The sequence below is a fragment of the Salminus brasiliensis genome, chromosome 14, assembly GCF_030463535.1.
Source record: "Salminus brasiliensis chromosome 14, fSalBra1.hap2, whole genome shotgun sequence".
NCBI classification, from domain to species: Eukaryota; Metazoa; Chordata; class Actinopteri; order Characiformes; family Bryconidae; genus Salminus; species Salminus brasiliensis.
The window spans coordinates 17788183-17811985 of record NC_132891.1 but is presented as its reverse complement, the minus strand read 5'-3'; the positions used below and the strand labels follow the sequence as shown (position 1 = coordinate 17811985).

Sequence of the window (23803 nt, the reverse complement as noted above, 5' to 3'; positions counted from 1 at the left end):
AAGAGGAGGCAATTTTATTTGTTTGTTTTGAATCACATGGTGAAGTTAAGTGCTCTTTTTGGAAGTTCAGTCCAGTTCTGACTGTGTTGTTAAGATGATACAAAGCTGTTCTGATGACTGCTTCCAGGTTCAAGATCTGAAGACCTCTAATGCCAGGGAGAGGAAGGGCTGGTTGTGACCTGAATCAAAGGCACCTTCATAGTGAAGATGATATTGGGGATACCAATTGCAACTTTTTTTCTGAGATGTTTTCACCAGATTTGACCAAATGTCACCAAAAGTCAATGATCCAACATGTTATGATGTTTATAATGCACTCAGTATCTGAACTGGTGGAAAGAAGAGAGTTAAGAGTTAGAGAGTTAGAACAGTAAAAATCCAGAAACTAGAAAGTGGAAGTGTTAGTTTGTGTTTTCTTTTAAATAATGTGGAGAAAAGGACAATACATGATAAGTGGAGGATGCAGCTAACAACTTGAGTTAATATACGGACACTGATGTGCTGCATACATTTTTGTGAGAGAATCCATGTTAACCAGGACTGCGTGCTAAACTGAGATAGTTTTGTTTATGTTAAACCCTGTAATACCCTACCGCCTCAGTCCACTTGCTTCTTTCTCTTTTAGTGCCGGTTCTGTATCCCTGAACTTGTCAAGAAATGTGTGTCTAAAGCATGTCCTTTAGTGGTGGATAGTGGCGGATTACACATCCAGTCTGTAGGAAGAGCCCAGGAGCAAGAAAAGCCAATCTTGCTTTAACCGTTGGTACATCGATCAGCTGTAACGCTAACCCCACCTGCCTAATATTGAGTGGGGCGCTCTTGTGCTGCCACAACCAATCTGACCATTCCAGGTGTGGTCTCCGCAAGACCTCTGAAGGTGTTCTGTGGTATATGGCAGCAAGACATTAGCAGTCTTGTAGGTTGTGAGGTAAGGCCGCCGTGTATCGCATCAATAGGCCTTCGGTGCCCATAACCTGACTGACCATTCACTGGTTGTATCTTCTTGGACAACTTTTTGTAGGTACTGACCACTGCATACCAGAAAACCTGCTTCAGACCTGCCTAATGTTTTGGAGATGCTCTGACCCAGTAAGAATGAAGCAATCATGATGTCAGGTGTATTGTATACTTTCAGCTTTAATTCAGAGAAATTTTAACACATGTAGCGTTAGCTGTTATGAGCTGACAGCATTTTGCTTTTGCTGTCCTTCTGTTTTCACAGGTTCAACAGTAGTTGGACAATTGGCAGTTTCATGACCCGATGTGGTCTGTGCCCTCATTATTTTGTGAATTTATTAGCTGGGAGATGATCATCTGTCAAACATGGTGATGGCAGTTTCATTGCAGAGGCATGTATGACTGCCAATGGAGAAGTGGTGTTTATCACCTGTATTTATTGATGATGTGACTGCAGCAGGATGTATTTGGAAGTGTATAAAGCTATGCTTTCTGCTCAGGTGCTGTCAAATGACTTTTGACAGGTCTCTGTCAAAAGACCTTCAGTTATTTTTGAGCCTGTGCCATTTTTTTAACGCAGGGCTGTTAATAAATAAAATCAATACAAATTACATGTACAGGTAATTCACAAATAGTTAATAGGATCTTTTTGTTAAACCTTTGGAATCAAAGCTAAAAGCCTACACTTGAATCATATCTTAATTGCTTCATGTCTCATGCTTTGGTGGTGGTGTACAGAGGCAAAGTGATACATTTTTCCTGTCCAAATATGAAAAATGTGTTTCAGGCACACTACATCACTGTGTGTGTAAATTTTATCAGCTCATTTAATGTGCAAGGGTGAGCAGATGGTTATAAACATAACTGCAGTAAAATGTCAAGTATGAATGGAAAAAGCCACAAATCCCCATTTTCTTTTTAAAGCTGTTCCACACATCAACAGCGCACATATTTTATTAGACTTTATTGCAAACCTCCACAGTCACACTTAAGCAAAGGTTCCACAGCCTTTAAAAAAAAAATCATAATCATATCAGAGTATGCATGCTCTACTCTATATTTCAGTGGTCTGCAACCCTGCTTCTGGAGAACTGCCTTCCCTTTAGATCCAACTAACTTAAGAAGTCCTTGAATAGCTAAAGGAGTTGAGGTGGAGGTGAAACCTGCAAGAATGCAGACCTCCAGGAGGAGGGTTGGAGACCACTGGTCTAAACCAGTACACTACACTGCACTACAGTGTGATAATCAGTATGCATTACATTAAGTATCTTTGTCCATTGCATTGTGTAAACCAACACCTCATCAGAAATAGATTCACACGTGCTACATCACTCTGTGAAGTCCTCTTCTGTAAGTTCAGCAGCATTCGTTGCTCTTTTGTCACTCCGTGATCTGCAAACACAAATGAGTTTATGAAAATGTACCACCTGCTCTCATCATCCGCCCTTAAGAAACGCCAGCCGTCGCTGCAGGTGCGTGTGTTACCTTGACGATATGTGTCTCTCTCGTGCGGACACGCAGTTTGTTGATCTGTGACTCGGCCATGTCCACTCTCTCCTCGGCATCGTCCAGCTCGTGCTGGATCTTTCTGAAGCGGGTCATGTTGGAGTTAGCCTGCTCCTCCTGCCACACACAGTGGTACAGACAACACTATCAGCCTCAGCAGCTTAGCAGTCATTTTCAGTGGGCAGTGGTAACGTGGGGTGCAATACACATTAGCAGTGACAAGGCTGTGATAATGAGATCTAGCTGTGGTGCATCTCGAACTTTGAGACAAAGATACGTACTGCATCCTCAAATTGCCTCTTGTAGCTCTTCACTTTAGCTTGTAGCTTATCTATCAGGTCCTGCATCCTCAGCAGATTCTTCCTGTCCTCTTCTGTCTGCAGAGCGAACACAACACTCTCAGAAAGGCTGGATAGAAGACTGCTAAGGTTACTGTCATCCATGCAGACTTGTGTGTACTACCTGATACGTGAGCTCTTTGATCCTTCTCTCGTATTTGCGTATTCCTTTCTGGAATTCCCCGCTCTTCTTCTGCTCACAGTCCAGCTCTCCTTCCAGCTCTCTGACCTGAGGTTTGGCATTTGACATTTCATTGGTATGTTAGGTTTTTGTTTGTTTGTTTGCTTGTTTTTGCTTGTTTAATTACTTTCCTTTTTCTCCCATTTTGGTGGTGCCAAATAACCCCCCTAGCACTAGCAATGCTCCTGACACTAGTAGGGTAAGGACTTCAATACATGTGATGCCAGCTACTGCCTCTTATAGAACTGCTGCCAATGTGGCATCACCAGGCAGCCAACACAGAGGAAAGCCCAGCTCCACCGCACCAGCTTACAGACTCTGTGAGTTATGAGGGGAGAGACCACGGGCAATTGTTCTCTCTTGCACTCCGGCTGCTAATGGCTAAGTGGCGTGGCTCGGGATTCGAACTTGTGACCCTCAGGCCATAGTGGAAGTGCATTAGACCACTGAGCCACTCAGAGCTCCAAAATTTGATCAGATCTTGGGATGATGCTCACCCGTGTTTCTAACTTCTGGATCTGCTTCTTGCCTCCCTTCAAAGCAATTTGCTCTGCTTCATCCAAACGCATCTGCAGATCTTTGATGGTCTGCTCCATGTTGTTCTTCATCCTCTCCAGGTGGGTGCTGGTGTCCTGCTCTTTCTTCAGTTCCTCTGCCATCATGGCTGCCTGTTTGAGAGTCAGGTTTAGATCATTTTCTTCAAATCAATCTTCCCCCTAGGGTTGTTAGTAAGATTTGATGATACTCCTATGGGTACTTACATCAGTGATGGCCTTCTTGGCTTTCTCCTCAGCATTTCGGCACTCTTGCAGGGCCTCATCAACTTCGCCGGCCAGCATGGAGAGATCACCTTCCAGCTTCTTTTTCTGGTTCAGTACACCAGTATTCTAGAAAGAAGAGCAAGCCCATTAGAGGTGGTCCCCACCAAAGAGCCAAGAACAGACCACTATCGACTTCATTGCTTAAACAATGTAGGACTTTCTCACCTGTGCATGCAACAAGTTCACTCTCTCAGTAGACTCTAGCAGCTCATGCTCAGCAGCTTTTCGCATCCTGTCAGTTTGTTCGAGGACTGTGCGGAGCTCCTGCACCTCCGCTGCAAGAAGACTGCTTCTGCGGTCCGTAACTGCAACTTGCTCCTTCAGATCCTCGCACCGATGTATTGACTCATCGAGTTCCAGTTGCAAGTCCTGGGTACCACATACAACAAACAAGGATCAAACCACTGACCATGAGATCTTGTGATCATCTTCGTCTTAGCTGCACCTCATGTGTTCATGTTGCTCTTTTGAATTGTTGCCATGTTGGATCTGTCAGAGCCTACACGTTCCTTTCTCTCACCTTTATCTGAACCTGCAAGTGGCGCACCATTTTCTGGGATTCAGCTGCCTGTTTGTTAGCATGGTTAAGCTGGATCTCCATCTCATTTAGGTCTCCTTCCATCTTCTTCTTTACCCTGACAGCCTCATTTCTCGCTCTGGCCTCAGCATCCAGAGAGGTCTGCATGGATTCCAGGACCCGCTGATGGTTCCGCCTGCATGAGTTTAATAAAGAAACAAGGTTCTGACTTGACTAGCAGTACTGGTGAAATACCACGAGTCTGTTGCTGATCATTTGGATTTTGAGTGACGATATTTGTGCAATTTACTAGTAAGATCTGCCTTACCTGAGATTGTCTATCTCTTCATCCCTGTCTGCTAGCTTTCTATCAACCTCAGCCTTGACCTGGCCAAGCTCCATTTGGACACGTAGGGTCTTACTCTCCTCGTGTTCCAGAGTGCCCTGAAGCCAGAGAAGGAAGACCACGGTCAACACGTACATGGCTTTGTGAACAGATGATGAAATTTGACTGAGTGATGGAATTGGTGTGACTATGTAACCTGCCTCAGCTTCTTCTAGAGCTGCCTGGATGTTACTCTTCTCTTGGTCCAAGGCCTTTTTCATCTGCTCCAGCTCATGGATGGTTTTGCCTCCGTGACTAATCTGCTCAGTCAGGTCAGTGATTTCCTCTGCAAGCACAAGAGGTCTGATTGTTCATGGAAGTCTTTGGGCTGGATGAGCTCAGTTTCCTTAAGCTTCATTTTGCACTGGTTATGGAGCTTGGCATACCTTGCAGGTTCTTGTTCTCCCGGTTCACAGTCTCCAGGTGCTCAAGTGCCTCCTCATAGGAGTTCTTGAGCTTGAAGAGCTCAGTGCTCAGACTGCGAGACTCTCTCTGAGAGCTCTCTAGCTCTGTCTGTGTCTCCTCAAATTTCTGCTTCCATTCAGACAACACCTAGACAATGAAAACAAATGAAAATGGATAATGTTCATTGCCACTGAGTATGTTGAAGTTGATGTCTCTCCAGAACAATAAAATCTTTAAGCCAAATGTTGAAATGGAAACGTAAGAACCTTGTCAAAAGTGCGCTGTTTTTTGTCTAGTGCAGAAGCAACAGCATTGGAGCGTTCTAGGTCCATCATCAAGTCCTCAATCTCAGTCTGCAAACGGTGCTTAGTCTTCTCCAGTGAAGCACATTTAGCATTTGAGGCTTCTATTGCCTCTTCTGAACTCTGCAGCCGAGTCACTAGCTTCTTCCTGAGTGGAGAGTAAACAAGGAGTTGGGTAAACAAACAGCAGAGCCTTGGAAAACTGCCATGCATAAGCAACTGCTGGAATAAGCACTCTGTCACTATGCATTGGCCTATTTTTATCTTATCCTCCACCCAGTATAACTTTAATTAAATTAATTAATTAATTTGACAAGAACACCCACTTGGCCTCCTCCAGCTCCTCTGTCCTTTGAATGGCATCAGTCTCATATTTCGTCCTCCATTGAGCAATCTCGGCATTGGCTTTGGATAGCACCCGCTGCAGCTCAGATTTTGCTTCCTGCTCCTCCTCAAACTGCTCCCTTAGTAAGTCACAGTCATGCCTGGAAGTCTGCAGCGCGTGGGCTAAAGCATTCTTCGCCTAAGAGAAGCAACGTGTACGTTAGCTGTGAATCTTCTGAATTCAGTTTATGCATTTTCAAAGCATCTGCCTGAAAATCTCTCTCACCCTGCACTCCTCCTCCAGCCGTTTCTTCAGGTCCTCCCCATTCTGCACGAGGGAGGTCTTGGTGCGCTGTAGCTGCAAAACCAAGATCTCACGCTCCTCCAGTCGGCGACTGATCTCCGCTGTGTAATGACAGGATGCATGTGGTCAAAAGGCTGTGAAGCACTGGAATCAACAGCAAGAAGGGCTCTTCAGATGAAATACTACTAACCACTCTCTGTCTGGGCGCGGGCTTTTTGAGAGGTGACGTCCATTAGTTGCCTTTGAAGTTCCTCCACTTTGGTCTTGGACTCATTTAACTGGTCCTCAAACATCCTACACATCTTCTCTGTTGTAACCTATGGTACATTTGTTTACAGTGATTTACCACGGTATTATTAAAAGTGCTATCCTGAATCATTAAATATCAGTGATCTCATGCTGCTCTCACCTTGGCCCTTGAGAGGTGTTCCAGATTAGAAGCTATATCCTCCACCTCCATCCTAGCCTCCACCTTCTCCTTCTCCAATTTCTGTTTGACCCTCTGCAGGTTGTCTAACTGCTCGGTCAGTTCCGTCATGCTGTCTGCATGCTTCTTCCTTAGCATAGCTACTGTGGCCTCGTGATGAAGGCAGGCTTCTTCTAAGTCTCGCCGCAGCTTCAGAAAGTCTGCCTCCCGCTTCTTGTTCATTTCAATTTGAGCTGCAGTGGCTCCCCCTGACTCCTCCAGCCGCTCACTCAGCTCTTCCAGCTCCTTGGTCACATCCGAACGTTGCCTCTCTGCCTTGGCTCGAGCGGCCCGCTCTGCTTCCAGCTCTTCCTCCAGTTCCTCAATACGAGTCTGTAATCAAACCGTCTCTCTCATCAGTCATGCCGAGCATGTATTTGGTATTAGTATTTGGAATGTGAGGAGACAGCATTTTAGGTGACTGGTATAGTCTATTGACCTGCAATTCCTTTGTTTTCTTCTGCAGTTGAAGCACCAATGCTTGTTCATCTTCTATCTTGGAGGTGGCCTGACTCATTTCAAGATCTTTTCTGTACAGGGGAAATGAGAACAAACATGAGCAAAACTACCACTGGCATTAATGCAGTTCCTCCTGAAAATGGTATGGCTGTGTTGGACATTGATGTCCTACTTTTTTAGCCTGTCTTCTAACTGCTGTTTGTCATTCTCAAGGTCCATGGCAGACTCAATCGAAAGCTTCAAATCTCCTTCCAGCTTGCGCTTGACTCGCTCAAGGTCCATCCGCACTTTCTTCTCCTGCTCCACAGTGCCCTCCAGCTGTGGATGAGAATGAAATTTCCTGGTTCATACAGGTCTCACAATACAATTATCTACAAACTTATCTTCTTGCTCTTCCCAGAGTGAAGCTGTATGCAACAGATGTAGTGTGTGATGGTCTAATAGCCTGGCTTATCCCAATGTCTCTGTTAAATTCACTCCACACTTACATCATCAACCTGCTGCTCCAGTTTGATCTTGCACTTGGCCAGCATGTTGACCTTATCCTCCTCTGCCTGCAGGTCCTCTAGAGCTTGCTGATGGGCGTCCTGCAGAGCTTTCTTCTCTTTAGTCAGCCTGAGGATGGTCTCATCCAGAGCTGCCATCTCCTCTACCAGGTTCTTCACCTGAACACCAGACAGAAACAATAATAATAATAATAATGAAATAATGTGAACAATGCACAGGTGAGAGGAGCTAAAGGAGGCTCAGACCCTTCTATCTCTGCTGCTCTCACCTTGTTCTCGGTGGCATGTTTTTCCTTTTCCACCTTGGCCAAAGTCATCTCCAGGTCATCAAGATCTTTCTTCAGCTCCACGCACTCATCCTCTAGCTTGCGTTTTTTGGTGAGCAGGCTGGAACTCATCTCCTCTTCATCTTCCAGTCTTTCCATAAGCTCCTTCACTTTTGCCTCCATCTGGATCTTCGCCTTGATCAGCAGATTACATCGGTCCTCTGCATCTGCCAGATTGTCTTGCTCCTGCAAGTCAAATATGACTGTCATATTCTTCTAGCATATTTAGCTTTCAGTAGATGTTTTTTTAACCTCAACCTTTATCTGTGACACTTTTATTACATGTTAATATTGAGTTTTAGGATTCCGGACACCTACAGCTTGAAGTTGCAGCGAGAGGTCATTTTTCTCCTGCGCCAGGGAAATCTGTCTCTCCTCCAGCTCCTTTCGCTTGGCCTCTGACCTCTCCAGTGCCTCCTTCAGCTTCTGGAATTCCTCCTTGAGCGTGGCCAGCTCCTTTTCTGTGGCTGCACTTTTCAGGAGAGGCTTGATCTTGAAGAAGAGGCACATCCATGGCCAGTTCTTCACGGCATAAAATGACCGGATATTCCACTGAATCACCATTATAGCCTCCCTGTAAAAGGAGAAGGAGGAGAATGGGTTTTCTAACACTGCTCTGTATGCAATGGACCTGGATCCCTCTGTTTAGCTGCTAATAGGGATGTCCCAATCCAGGCATAATGTAATAGATATTGGCTGTTTTAATCCCAATCCAGTTCAGAGTCTTTGTTTTAACCTGGGTGTTCAGAGCGCCACTCAAAGACAACAGAAGAACCGCATACCTTTCTTAGTTTTTGTTGAGGAGCGCGTTTAGTACTGAGTGGAGGCTACGGAACTGGGAGCTGAATGGTCAGGGAGGTGAGTCAGACTGCATTAAAAGATATTAAACACAATATAAAATAGTAATTTTATATACAATATAAAATAGTAATAAAATAGTAATTTTATGAAAAGTCTCTACTAAACTAATTAAATCAGTGCAGAATGTTGCATTATAGGAACTGTTACTAAACATAAAGGAATTTTACTTGAAGTAGTTGTTAGCAGCACATCTTATCTAAACTGTGTGGCTGTATTATTTGTACACACAAAGATCAGATCAGTACATCTTAATATGAAAGTATTTGAATATTGTCACTGTTAGAACCTTGTTTTTATATCAAATGAGAAGTTTTGGGCAGCCAGCTTGTGGTTATCCTTGTGGTTAAAGTGGTTATCAGTTAAAATCACAGGTACTGGGTATTCATGGTTAGACCTGAGCAACTTTCTGCTACTGCCTAAGGTGATACTATTTCCAGACTGAAAATTTGATATGTTACAAAAGTGGAAAAATAAATCAATAAAGTTTAATTTATCTTTTAAAAGTGTATAACAATTTAAATTCAGGAATAATGTTGAAGTGAGTTGAAGTACCAGCATTTTATTTCAAAGCAATTTTGGACCATTTCTGTCTGTCATTTCTTTTTGTCCTTATATTGTCACAAAACAGCAAGGGCAAATGATTTATTTGCAAATTAAAGTGGTTTAAAAAAATAATAAGGGAAAAATATAAAATGTGTTTTATGGCTGCAACACTTTTAAGTTCTGTATTCATCTAGTTTTTGTGCATAACAAATTTTAGTCACATATACATTACCACTACTGACCATTTTTCTAAATTGGGGGATTAATCTTTTGGTTGGCTGAACTAGGAATGTGTTGAAAAAGTTCCAAAGAACATAGCCAGGAATATTTCTATTCACTGAAACTATATTTTTTACAGCATATTGAAGATCTTATGGCACATGTTGTTGTTTTGCCTTCTAGCTTACGGGTGAGAGGAACAGCCTCCATTTTGATGGTGTAACCCAAACTCTCTGGCCTCATTGTTCTAAATTAGCTCAGCAAGGGCCAGCACCAAATAGGGCCAGGCTGCCACACGCCATTGTGTCTTGTGTTCTATATCAGTAAGCCTGTGGTGACACTGAACATGCCCGGAAAGTAAATCAATTCCGCATTGCTGGCATGGCAGCGCACTGTGGAACAGTCAGAGGTTGGACAGAGGTCATTGATTATCTGCAACCCACTTCACTGGTGAAACAAGAGGAGTTAATCCTCGGTCACCTGGGCTGGCATTTCAGTGATGTGTCTGCTCTAGACCACAACCATTCCTAACAAAGGGGCTAGAGAGGGAGCAGGTGGGTAGAGGGAGGTTATTTATAATAGGGGATGGAGGGGGGATACTGAACAACTGGTAGGGAGGCTCACTGAGGGACACATGACCCACCTCTACACCTGCTTTTGTCAATGCTATTTGGAGTGGAAAGGCTTTTTCCACAGGGGCCACACACACACACAAGCCCGTCTGTTTGTGTGCAGACACACGCCAGCCACACGCCACACCACAGGCCAGACTTACTCCATGCATTCCCCACATAGATCTATAACCTCACAGTCCCACACCCACACATGCAGTAGTGTAACACTAGAAATAGCTTATTCTAGGAATAGCAGAATAATAGGATACATCTTATACAATTTATATATATGTATCAGATACAACTGATATTGTTCAATTATGTTCAAATATGTTTGGGCTGTTTTAAGTTTGTGATAGATATATATTTAAAAATAAAACAGCCCATGAAAACCTTTTTCATTTCATTTTCGTTTCATTCACAAACATTACACAGATGCGTAAGAAAGTCTCCAACAATTTTAAAATTAATCACCAGAATGCACAAGACAAAGGTTTTTAAATGATGTTCTAATTTTTTTTCGTTATATATAAAATACTTTATATATACAGTGTCTGTGTGTGTGTGTGTGTGTTTGATGGATATGTTTAGTGAGTTTAAAAGCTAAAACGTCTTACTTCTCTTCCATCATTTTCCTCCGCACCATCCTCATTAGTTTGCCCCTACAGAAGGCCTGCAACATGGTGATGATCTTTGCCAGTCGCTCGTCCCTCATGTCTTCCAGCTGGCCAAGTAGCCCCGCTTTGAAAAAAACCTGGGAATTTCATAGATTGGTAGTTCAGGCACGATACAACAGCAATCTGAGCCTGCTGAGAGAATACCGACAAGACGCATATAGAGATGAAGTTTATCTTACCTTGGTATGGCCAAATTTGTACTGGGTATGGTCGATGTCCAGTGAGCCTAACAACTTCTCTGCAGCCTTTTTGCTGTCCACATATGTGTCCTCTGGAATGGCAGAAGGATTCAAGATCCGGTACCTGGAGAAGCAACAGAGCCAGGTTCCAATCAATCTTTCACTTAAAGAACCAAGTAAATGATCTCATCGGATAAGACATGAAATGATATGGGAAGATGTGCTCTGCTATGCTTTGTTATTGTAATATGCAATATCCATACATCACTGGGAGTAAGAAGAATTATTTATACAGAAATTTCAACCCTTTCCTTTAAAATGGCCAACCCCTCGTTAAATATGGAGTGTAAAGGTATAAGCATTGTGGAAACCTCACCGCTGTTTAAACTCTGCATACAGGATACGATTGGGAAATCCCTTCCTGCAGATGCGGATGCCTTCCAGAACTCCATTACAACGCAGCTGGTGCAGGACCAGGAACGGCTCCATCATACCTACAAGTAACATCAGGGAGATATAGGAAAAAAAGATATTGGGCTGTGCTGGGCCTAAAAGTGACCAGGCCTGGATGTCGGCCTTCGGTTTTCAGAACTCTAATTCATCAGAGCTTTAATTCCTCTGCTTACCTGGAGTCTTGGTCTCATTAGGGATGATACAGCGCACAAAGTGAGGCTGAGTGCTCCTCAGGTTTGTCATCAGCTTGTTGAGATTCTCCTGCAAAAAGACAGAAGGTTATCTTCGTGTTTAAATGAAACACAAGATGAACACTTCAAGACCTCAAGAAGAGCTTAGGCCTTAGCTGCAGTTCTGCTGTTCCGAAGGCAGAACCTTCCTGGTGTTGCAGATGAGAGTGGAGCCAGCACAGACTTAAAGTGATGTTTATGGGTGAAGTTACCTAAACATCACTGCAAGTCTTAACTGCCTCGCTCTCCAACGTCGGTGTGGGGTCTGTGGTCCCATACAACTAAAGGTCAGGCTCTTATTTGGACGCCATCATTTTGATTCATTATATTTACACTGCCACTCATGTCTTACATTGTCTGTTGATCTCAGCAATCATAATCGTTTACTTGTATTTATTCTGCTCAAAACAAATGCGTACTACCACAGTAATAGCTTAGATATATTTTGCAAACCCCTTATTCATTTTAACTCTCCTTTTCAACCTACCTTATGAAGCTGGGACACAGTTTGGAATGATGCGCCCTTCTTCCTCTTCTCCTTGCCTCCAGGCTTTGGCTCTGCTCCTGTCAGAATACCAAAAAAAAACATAAATCCCCAATTATGTCCCCCTAAAACCTAAAATTCATAGGATACATATTCATTTTTTTAAATAAATGCAAACAGTTGTGTGATGGATTTAAGATAGTGTGTGTTGTTCTGATCTGGACAGGATGTGTATATTTACCTGAATCTAGGCTGATGAAGTGCTCAAAGAGGCTTGCCATTAACTTGTTGGAAGATTTCTGAAAGATGCCCACGACAGTCTCATTCAGAGGGTCTTTGTTCTTCTCCAGCCATCCGCTGATGTTGTATGGCACCTGTGACGACAGTTTGAGAGTAAATATCTATTCAGTATTTATTTTATATGGGCTTATTCAAGAGCTTATAGGGAGTAGTTACACACTCACCACACCAGCGTAGTGAACCAGCTCAAAGTGGGTTTCGTACTTGCGCTTCTTGTCAGGTTTGGGCTTCTGGAAATTGGGAGACTTGCCAAGGTGGTTGTCGTAGAGCTTTGCTTTAAAGCTGCTGTCTGTGGCTTTGGGGAACATGCACTCCTCCTCCATTATAGACATTATCCCCATCGGCTGCCATCAACAGAGCAGAAGACCAAACTCATGTCAAACACAATGAATCAGTTCATGACTATGCACTGCTTGATGTTTGTGGATGGTTTCTTATCATTACATTTTTCATTATTGGGGTATTTTACTCAAATATGTAAGGAAATATTCAGACTGGCTGCATTCCATTTGAACTCAGATGTTGGCTGTTCGAGTTCCAAGTAAAAAATTTCAACTGGAACGCCCCACACAAGTGGAAGTTCCTACTCAGGAAGTCGGGAGAGCCTCACCAAGCAATGGATTTCAAAATCCAAGATGGCCGCACCATACAGCAACAGTAGTTACAGCAGTAGTATTATACAATTTATCAGCAATGGGATATACATACAGTACTGTCCAACATCTATTTGTGGATGTATTTCCATGATGTTTGGATGCACAAACTACCATATAATGCTTTGCTATCAACTAGTATCGCCAACAATGCTAACCTTGGACGTAAATGGGGGACATTTTGGTTAGATTTGCTATAAAAAAGTGGTAAATGGTTGTCAAATGGACAAATGCACATACAAAGTACCCCACCTTCTCAATGAGGTCGATGCAGGCCTGCAGGTCCAAGCCAAAGTCAATGAAAGTCCACTCAATGCCCTCCTTCTTATATTCCTCTTGCTCCAGGATGAACATGTGGTGATTAAAAAACTGCTGCAGTTTTTCGTTAGTAAAATTGATGCACATCTGCTCGAAATTGTTAAACTGTTGGCACAAGAGAAATGAAAAAGTAACATGATGAGCAAATGGGCAAGAAATGATAGATTTCTTTATTTAGCAGCCATCTTCAAGCCTGCAGCATGTCTTCAGGAGATGTTCTGAACTTGCAAAAGCAGTCACCTCAAAGATCTCAAAGCCAGCTATGTCTAGAACTCCAATGAAGAACTGGCGGGGGATGGCTGTGTAGAGTGTCTTATTGATCCTGCTGACGAGCCATTTGAACATGCGGTCATAGGTAGCTTTGGCAAGAGCCCCAACAGAATAGGTCACCTGTGAATCCAAGGAAATAGGTATTCAGGTCAAATGTTTTCTCTTGTGGAGACATGTCCAACACCTACTCTAGATCAATTTATGACAACTGTATGGGACAGCGGGGCACGACCTAACACATTGTGGTTTCTGGTAAATAAGGTAATAATAATTCAATTCTGGTAATAGTAATAATTCTGGTACATTTTTAAAACATATATTAATAGTTCCCTAGCTTTAACTATTTAACTATTTTCAGCCAAAAACAGAGAGCAAACATCACAACTAACCCCATCGGCAGGGTTCATTTGAACAGATGAAGGGGACTGTCTCCAGCGAGGCTGTCCATAGCTGTATGCACCTAACTTATTATTGACTAAAGGTTGTTCTTTATACTGGCATTCTTTAGTCGCTCTTACTAGTCCCCTAGTTGTTACTCTGCTGCTGTTCTACTTTGTAATGTACTGGGCTTTTACTACTACCTAGTTCCTTCTCCGCTGCTGCTCTGCTTTTAACAAACTGCCAAAGTATTTCCGAGACTATTCCCATGCTTTTAAATGTTAATGTAGAAAATTGTCACAGGTTAAAGATTACAAAGTGAAGACATCATTCTCTGACCCATTATTTCCAAAGCCTAACTGCATTTTAGCTTCTGCCATAGTTTATCTGGACAGGTTTAGTTAACACTGCCATATAGAGGCTTTACTTCTGCCTGGCTAGCTTGCTGGCACCTAACTGGTGATTAAGATAGTTAGGGTAGTGAGTTATGATATGATATATATACAATATATAACAATATTTAAAAATGTTAAAATCTTCATCAGTGAATCCAGAGAAATATCTGTCTGAATATAATATGATCAAAACTCACAGATGATGCTTCTACAGGAATACATATAGGAAGATGAGCAAAAGATTGTTTGACTTAAACCTGTTTACTACGATACAGAAAGTCCACAATACATTTCACATATACATTTTACCCCCACTTGTGTTCCTATGATAATTTTGGTCAATAGTTTAGAACTCACCTGTTCTACGGTCTGCCCTCTGACAATGTACTCATTGCCCACCTTCACCCTGGGGTTAAGCAGCCCTTTTAAAAGCTCAGCTGAGTTGATCCCCATCAGATATGATGCTTTATCTGCACCTAAACAACACACACACAGTTTAACATCACATAAGAATGATTCTGAGGTTGGATGTGGTGTTAACTATGTGCGTATGGAAGTACTGGTCATACTTTCAGTGCCAACAGCTTCTGCCTGTTCCTCTCTCTGCTTCACTTTGAACCTCATGTTCCCAAAATGCATAATGGCACCCACAATCTTATAACAGCCATATTTCTCCTCAGGCGTGAAGCCAAGAGTGTCCATAGCGTGCTACGTTGGAAAAAAGAAAGAGGAAAGAGAAAAAGGGACAGAACAAGGGTTCAGAGCAAAGCAACTGTGGCATTAGGAAATAAATGGTAATGGATCATTTTCACTTGGAAAGGAAATTTTGTTTTCATGGATTTACTTACATCTGTGGCAAGTAGTTCTTCCCCATCGTCCATATTATCCACTGTGGTCACACCCTGAGAACAGAAGTGGTAGTCGAACGGATTGGACGACACCAGCAGCATGTCTGTGTTTGAATGAAAAAGGTCAGATGTAGCCAACATGTACACTAATGTACATTTAGACTGAAGAAGAAAATAAAAGGAAAAGATTATCAGGTGACAGTCTGGACACCATTTCACACCTTGAAGCTCTGGTTTCCTGTGAGATAAGATTTGGTAGTAGATGTGGTAGCTCCTCTCTCCAGGCTGCTGAAATATCACTCTGGACTTTTCAAGAAGATCTAAAAATTAGAAGCATCCAATCTCAGTGTCTATCAGCCATATGTCAACAATTTGATTTAGCATCTCAAAACACTTATTTTTCTGATTTCTAGCTTTTGAACAATTCGATTTCCTCCAAATACTGATTTCTGGTCTCAGAATATTGACTTTTACAGTCATACGACAATAATACAATAATAAAGTCATTTTTCATAATATTCACTTGTTTTGTAATTATGACTTGACTAATATAATTGTCTTATTTTCCTAAAACATTGAAAAATAACTTTAGTAAATAACTACAGTTATTAAAATAAATAAATGATTTATGACAAATGTAAAAATATAATACATTATTGTATTAATTATCCAATTTCTGAAAGATATACACAAAATACAGGAAGATTCTGTATCTTCTGTAGGGGCAGTGGTGGCCCAGCAGTTAGAGCTCCGGGCTATTGATGACAGGGTTGTGGGTTCGATACCTGGGCTTGGCAAACTGCCACTATTGGGCCCTTGAACAAGGCCTTTCACCCTCTCTGCTCTAGTTCACTAGTGTGTGTGAGTGTGTGTGTGTTCACTACCATAGATGGGTAAAATGTGGAGGAAACATTTCATACATAGTACAATGATAGACACATGCAACTTTGCTTTATGACAAAACCCACACCTAAAAACGGGGGTTACACATAGGCCCCAGTCTATTCCCTTCTCCAGAATCCAATTACCCACTACATCTTAAGCTCTACCAGGTCAGCAATACCCCCTTCCTCCAATCAGCAACACTTCCTATCATGAAGTGAAAAAAAAACTAAGAAAAAAAAACCCTACACCGAACAGCTAAGGTTACTGTGGCCGTTTATGATCCAATCAGCAACACTTTCATTATTATCTGTCATTAAGATACTAAATACAATTTTACAAATGCAAACAAAGAAATAATACAAAAGAGTAAACATATTCCCAGGGCTTCTGACAAACGTGTACAACACACAACAACACACAGATATATGTGATCTTACAGATGTCAATGTCAGCAGATGCCAGTTTCCCACTGGGTCCAAAATGGATTCTTATGAACTTGCCCTGAGCAGAGAGAAATACAGAGAGATATGTGAAGCAGAGGACATGAGTAAACACAGCTACACCGATTAAACACTGCATGCCTCATATTCTGTTGACTCACAAAGCGGGACGAGTTGTCATTCCTTATGGTCTTAGCATTGCCAAAGGCCTCCATGGCTGGGTTGGCCTCTATGATCTGGTCCTCTAGCGTACCCTGTGTGTGTTGTAAGGTGGACAGTGAGAAGAGCGGGCATGTGTCCAAGCTCAAAACAACAGTCATTTTTAAAAACTGAGGGAGGGAAAGGAGAAATCCTGGGGCAGACGCCACAAAATGATGGAAACTGATGGACATGAAATATTATTCATCACAATGGAAGGTAGGGGGTGGATGAAGACGGGAGTTGGTCGCAAAAAAAAGAGAGAGAAGAAAAATGTATGTATGTCTGGAATAAATGGTAAAACAGTGGTATAAAAAAGGGGTTGACGAAAACAATTGGGGAAATATGAACTTTGAAACACTCTAGCTGTTAAAATGTTTCCTGGAAGGGGATTGATAAACATTCAAGAATTGTTTAATTAAAGAAAAAAAAACTAATCAAAAATAAGGGAAAAATTGGGGGAAAAATAGAGGAAAAGATGAGTGATAAAAAAGAAAACAGGACAAAAACAAAAACACAGAGGGCAAGCTTTCAGCTCTTACTCCTTTCTTGCCACCTGCTTCTCCGAGAGCAGCTACAATGGCAAAATACTGAATTACTCGTTTCGTGTTGACAGTTTTGCCAGCACCGGACTCTCCGCTAGGAGTGGACAAAATGGATCAGAAAATATACACACACCAAGACCATGATTTCAAACTGACAACAAAACAGAGCACTGGGGGAGAAAACTACAAAAGAGAACCAGCAACACCCATTTTTATACCTCTCCATGATTAGATAATGATCACACAGTGACCAGATGTGTGGAGAAACTATACACTATAAGTGAGTGTCAGGCACAGATTTAAGAAAGGGCTGACTTACGTGATGAGCATGGACTGATTTTCACGATCTGTATTAAAAAAAACAAAAACAAACATATATTCACACATTTGAAAGTTGTGAAATTCACTGTAATGTGAGCAGGTGAACAGGGGCTTACTTTTAAGCATGTCATTGTAAGCATTGTCAGCAATGGAGTAGATGTGAGGCGGCGCGTCTGAGCGCCTCTTGCCCTTATAGGCGGCCACCACTTCAGCAGCATAGACCGGGAGCCATTTGTAAGGGTTCATGGTCACACAGAACAGCCCTGAGTAGGTCTGTAAAGAGAAAACACAGACTTGTAAAGCCCTCAAACCTCAGGCTTGTTGTTCAGTTATTAACGTTAACAATAATAAGAATTGTCTGCGAAAAGAGATTCAAACTCCATGTAAATGAGCTCTGTTCTCATTGGCTGCTTTGTATTGTGTATTATTTGTAAACCGGTAGTAATAATAACAGCGCTACAGATCTATAAAGACATTTTGACAGGACGACATCTTAATGACACCTTAATGTAATTTTGACTAGTCATATGTTGCTGTTGATTTACATCTCTTATTATTACTTTTTTTTACTAGAAAAGAATCGAAATCTATACAATGATTTATTCATTTTTGATATTATTATTACAAAAATTATACTTCATAATATCTACACTGTAAAATGACTAGTAACTATCAATATATTATTTTTAGATTTATTTATTTTTTTTACAGATATCTTAAATTACATTTAGGAGATCTGAAACTGCACGAATCTTAGATGTACATTAAAACTAGCCAAAATTAAATTTGAGGAATAAATAATAATTGTAGATATCTTTAGACTATTAAAAATTAAATGAAAGAGATTGATTTTCCATGTACACCAGTAATAATGTAACTGTTATGCCAAGTCAAACACAATATGAATATGTGATCCTGGCAATACGACTAGTCAGCTTGGCTTCATAGATCTGTAGATCAGATGTTATTACTAGTACAATTTTTATAGTTAATATCTAAAATGAGAATTTGTGGTATTGAGAACTTGTGGTGTTTTGGGCTAAACACTTGCTATTCTGGCTATATATATGTATATATATATATATATATATATATATATATATATATATATATATATATATATATATATATTTTTTTTTTTTTTTTTTTTTTTTTATTATTATTATTATTTATTTATTTATTTATTTTTACTTGTATTGTGCCACACAGCCTGGTGTCAGTCTGACTCACATAGATCATCCAGAAGCTGTATCGTCGTTTCAGGTTGAAGAGAACGGAGGCCTCGTTGAGGTGGGTCAGCATGGCCATGTCCTCGATCATGTCAAATTTCGGAGGGTTCATGGGCTGGATGTCATTCTCCTTCACTGTTAGAATCTGGGTGAAAAACACTGATACTGTAAGTGGCACTGACAGACCAGCTTGGTTTACATTTCTGGAAAAACGCAAAGCATCAGACTGGGTTAAGCAGCGTGTGAACTTCACGCTACAGTTGTTCACACGGAGCGTCGCAGCGGCGCACGGTTTAGGATGGCTGCGAAGCGCCGTTCTCCGTTACAGGTACAGGGCCGGAAAACGACAAGACTCAGGCAACTTCGTGTTAGCTAAATCACTCATATAAGTCATTATTTTGTTCTGTCGCTTTATTTTAGTGTGAGCGAGTGATAAACAGTTTAAAAAACACTCGCTCACTTGTTGCTGTCCCCTTTGCTCGCTAGCTAGCTATAGCTAATGTAGCATCAAGGGGGTGTGTGAAATGGCGCCACACTCCCTATGTAGTGAACGTAGGCACTGAAAATATGAAAATAAAAACACCTCAAATAATGTATAGATAAAGTATAGATACATGTTTATTTGTTTTTTTCAGATATAGGAGACTAAGCAGCACATAAAGTAAGTAGCTAGCTAAAACAATGTTTAGAGACTGGTTCAATTCGCTCCCTTAAGGGGACGCTTCAGTTAAACTAACATTACATTCAATTAATTATTTAATTAAATACATTACATACTAACATTTTTTTCATCCAAGGGGAACAATTATTTAAATTATAGAAAAAAATAATGTGAGGGATATCAGTCAATTGTACATCTATGCAAAAACCGTTATTGGTTTGCTAACGTTAGTTAGCTAGTTAGCAAGCTAGCTAGCGCTAGCTAAATGGCTAATGTTACGACCTATAGCTACATTTCATTTAATCATGAGTCGTGAAAGACTTAGAATTGCTCATGACTTTGCCAGAAGCTAAGATTTGTCCATAAAAATAATATAATATACATTACATATCCAAATGTTTGTGCACACCCCTTCTAATTAATGCATTTAGCTACTTTAAGTTGCAGCCATTGCCGACACAGATGTGCAAGTGTACACACACAGCTTGTCTAGAGTATTGTCAATAGAGCTTGAACCTATTGGCACCAGGCCTAAAGCCAGCCGTGGGCTAGAGGGATAAAACGCTCCCCCAGCATTAAGCTGTGGAGCAGTGGAGCTCTTACTGACGCTTTTGCCTCTAAATGCAATCAAATCCTCACAGCAATGCTTCACAAACTAGTAGCAAGCTTTCCCTGGACAGCAGAGGCAGTAACTCCAATAACAAGTGCAGACTTCTTGATTTCAAAAGAAACCATACAAAAGCAGGTGTCCCAATACTATTGGTCCATATAGTGTAAACTATAAAGATTGACTGTAAGGTGAATTAAGGAGTAAAGGTTTGCAGTGAGGTTTAGATGAGATGACCCCCTAGTCAAGTTTTGTATAGGGCTCAAAATAAGTCTGAGGCCACCACTGATTAGGCTACGTTCAGGGTTATATTGCTACAAAGGTACTGATAGATTTTTTTACTAACCTGTCCATCTCTGGTTTCCACAATTACTTTGTCCCCATCTAGTTCTTTGACCTCCACATCGACATAAGCCTCCTTCTCATCTGGGATCCAGACTCGTTTTTTGCCTGCACACAGTTGTGAACAAGGACAGCAGTCAAATAACACTGACCATGCATGGTGGTCTCAGTTAACAATGGCAGGTGCTCTCTGACAAATGTTCTGCTATCGCCTGAGACTTTGCCATTGAAGGGGAGAGATAATGCGTCAGATATTTTGCAGAGAAAAAGATCATTTATAATCAGTTATATATCCCTTTGTTTAAAATTAAATTTCTGTTTAGTATGAACTCAGCAGCTGCCCTTTATAATATGTGAACAATTCCAGATGGCCTAAAAGGACTGAAAGAAGCTCTTCAGAATTACTTGGACATAAATCTTGCTACATTAACTTGCAATGGAAGTAAAGAATGGTTTGGCCTTCTCCCGTTAAAAAACAGTGCAAGCCAGCTCTGGTACTCGTTCATTCCTGGTCCGAGCACTTAAGAGGAAACACTGTAAGTGGGTTTCTCTTCATTAAAACTGTGGTGAAATCCGAATGGTGTCACACGTTCAGATGCAGTTGCCAGAAAGTACCGTCAAAAGCATGGGCCTGAGCTGCCAGTTGCTCCAGGTTGGTTTTGCGAAGAAACGAGGCCGCTTCTCCAAACTCCCTCATTTCCATAAAGCGGGACATGGTTAACACTCCGGGCCCCGGACCAACTCTCAAACACCTGCAAGGGTACAGAAGTTCAAATATTCCAATCGCATTTCATCAAAAGCAAAAACAAACTTAAAAAAAGTTACAAAGCTTGAAATAACTTAAAATAACAGCTGAGATATGAAACATCAGACATAAGAATCAAACTCCTCAAGCTGAAAATCTTCAAAAAGGGTTACAAACACATTAGCAGTGGAGCACACATGCACTGGGGTACTAACCTCTGAAAGCTCTCAACGGGTTGGCCCAAGGAGCAGGGACCGATCCCCTTTTATTGTCTCGCTCAAGGTCAGAGCTGGGGAGATATGTCAGAAATCCCAGTGTGTCCCTGTGTGTGCACTCGCTCATTGGTCGTAAGCTCGCACCAGCTCTGCACTGTCAGAAAAGGCAAACGGCATTTTTATCTCCGCGGGGCTCTTCTGTAAGCGGGTTATTTTTAAAACTCCACTGCTGTTGGTGAAGATCTCCGAGCACAATTACAAGGTGGAACTTGGTGAACTGCTCTCATCACACACTGAACATTTAGCAGCTGACATGTTTTCATTTGGATAACTGTAAACTTCATCTGTATAGAAGCCTTTTGGTTATGTTTAAAACAATCGTTTATCATCAAATTACAAATGAGAAGGTTGATGAAGTTAATATGAAATAGTTCATAGTTAGTGTAGAAGTTAGCTGAAGATTGCCGACCTTAAAAATATATAACTTATATAACTTGCTTGTAACATTTACACTATGTTTGTAATTGTGTATGTGTGCTTTCTGTTAGATTTACTAGTGTTGTGATCACTACACTGGCTTTCTTTAAGTGGATTTATATAAACTTATATATATATATATATATTATTGTGTACAAATATGTAAGTATCACATATTGAACACATATGCATAATACAATATATAAGATTGGTAGGTAAATATATATGTATGTAGTAAACATACATAAATATAAATTATATATATTATATATATAACATATGTCATTGCTGTCCCATTTCACTTGTGAAAGTTTGGCAGTTGTTCCTTACATTTTGTCCAAATTTAAAATGACTAATCTAATACAAATGCTCCAAAATGACTGTAAATATTTTTACATTTACTTCTATTAAAAGTTGATTTTTTTTGTCCCTTCTTCTGTTAAGACTTTTTTTGTGTGACAGTTGTAAATGTTGTTACAAATTTCGTACACATATGTATCTGTATATGTTCGTATACATGTGCCATATTTATCATATAAATATATATCACAATATGTGACAAATATATGTTGAAATTCCAAATATCCTTATATAAGGTATGTCATATATTTAAAGTCTATATATTGTAGCAGTGTAACAATAAACAAAAGTCGATGTGGTTTAATTTGTACCACAGTTCGGACGTCACGGTTTGGTATGAGTACCAAAACCCTATCAAACTTACATAAACTTAGGTTTCTTTTTATTTAATGTGAACAGACAGTCGTGCATGTCACAGTGTGTTCCACCTAATGCTGTATAGTCCCGTCTGAGTTGGTTAATACAGCCTGTAGTTTGTAAACGTTAGTATGTTCACACTCTTTAGCCTCTACTCAGGTATATATTAGCTCTCCACATTGTCTTGCTGAACTGTATCCATTAACATTGATTGTTGACCACAAATAGAAGAATAGAACAAGCTTCAGTGTCCAGGCTGATGAATGGATGCCTGATGTTCTAAGACTTTTCACAGCAGTTCTATAAGTTACTCACTATGTATTGTTTTGCTGTGATACTTTTTTATTTTAACATTTCCTAGAGTTTTTATATTAGTAATGTTGCCCTATTTTTATTTGAGTATGGGTTTAGGCTCCTCCACACACCCCTGACTTTCACGCACCATAGTGCAAAACCACTTAGGTGAGTTTCTGTTTCTCTGATTGCAGTGTTGAGTTTCATAATATATCGAATAAATGAACGTGTTTTCTGCATCAACACGCAGCTCAGTGCTCGACAGTGGAATTGTCATGGGTCTTTTTAGGAGACAAGTGGCTCGAAACATCTGTAAATGGTGGTAACGTGACATTAGAGGCGTGTGAATGTGCTGAATATAAATGGAGATTGAAACGGGTGGTGAAGCAGGCGGGCGGTGAGAAATGCATGCCGTGTCAGCACATGTTCATCTCTAAAGGTGAAGAGCACACATTATTTATATTTATGGATTACGACTTGCTAATAGGCAGGCCTGGATATACAGTGTATGGTTTGTGTACAGGATATATGAAACCATATACAGTATATGTCAGTGGTCTCCAACACTCCTCCTGCAGAGCTACCTTCCTGCAGGTTTCAACTCCAACCCAAATGTAACACACCCCATTTAGCTGTAATTAGGGACTGCTGAAAGCAGTTATTTAAGTGGATCAAGAGAGGTTGATCAGGGTTGCAACGTTGACCTCTGGAGTACATATTGTTCTATTTGCTGATTATATCGGTTTATTATCTTGACTACAAAGATCTGTGGCATCTAGGACTGGACTTATTTAGATTTATTTTTAAGTGTTACTATTACTGCACCTTTTTGTTTTTCAAACACTATAAAAAAGTAAATATAAGTACAAATAACAAAACCAACAATAATAATATAGTAATAATATTAA

The 23803-nt window shown here is 40.8% G+C and overlaps 1 protein-coding gene across 1 annotated transcript; it reads right to left on the bottom strand.

Moving 5' to 3' along the window:
* Positions 1-1891: 1891 nt before the first annotated feature.
* myh7bb (myosin, heavy chain 7B, cardiac muscle, beta b) lies at positions 1892-21162 on the bottom strand. Its single transcript, XM_072696833.1, has 42 exons — positions 21063-21162; positions 20452-20555; positions 18839-18982; positions 17725-17881; positions 17607-17634; positions 17285-17381; positions 16706-16798; positions 16542-16605; positions 15441-15539; positions 15220-15323; positions 14941-15079; positions 14729-14847; positions 13569-13718; positions 13263-13433; positions 12522-12701; positions 12299-12431; positions 12061-12137; positions 11517-11604; positions 11267-11384; positions 10891-11014; positions 10652-10788; positions 8116-8371; positions 7741-7983; positions 7454-7630; positions 7138-7283; positions 6946-7036; positions 6450-6839; positions 6231-6357; positions 6023-6141; positions 5739-5935; positions 5377-5560; positions 5092-5257; positions 4867-4991; positions 4649-4764; positions 4324-4516; positions 3969-4172; positions 3744-3869; positions 3480-3650; positions 2926-3030; positions 2745-2840; positions 2443-2580; positions 1892-2349 (listed from the first exon to the last, which is right to left on the bottom strand). Exons 1-42 carry the CDS (start codon positions 21160-21162, stop codon positions 2338-2340), a joined length of 5808 nt encoding a protein of 1935 aa, XP_072552934.1. The 3' UTR covers positions 1892-2337.
* Positions 21163-23803: the final 2641 nt, after the last annotated feature.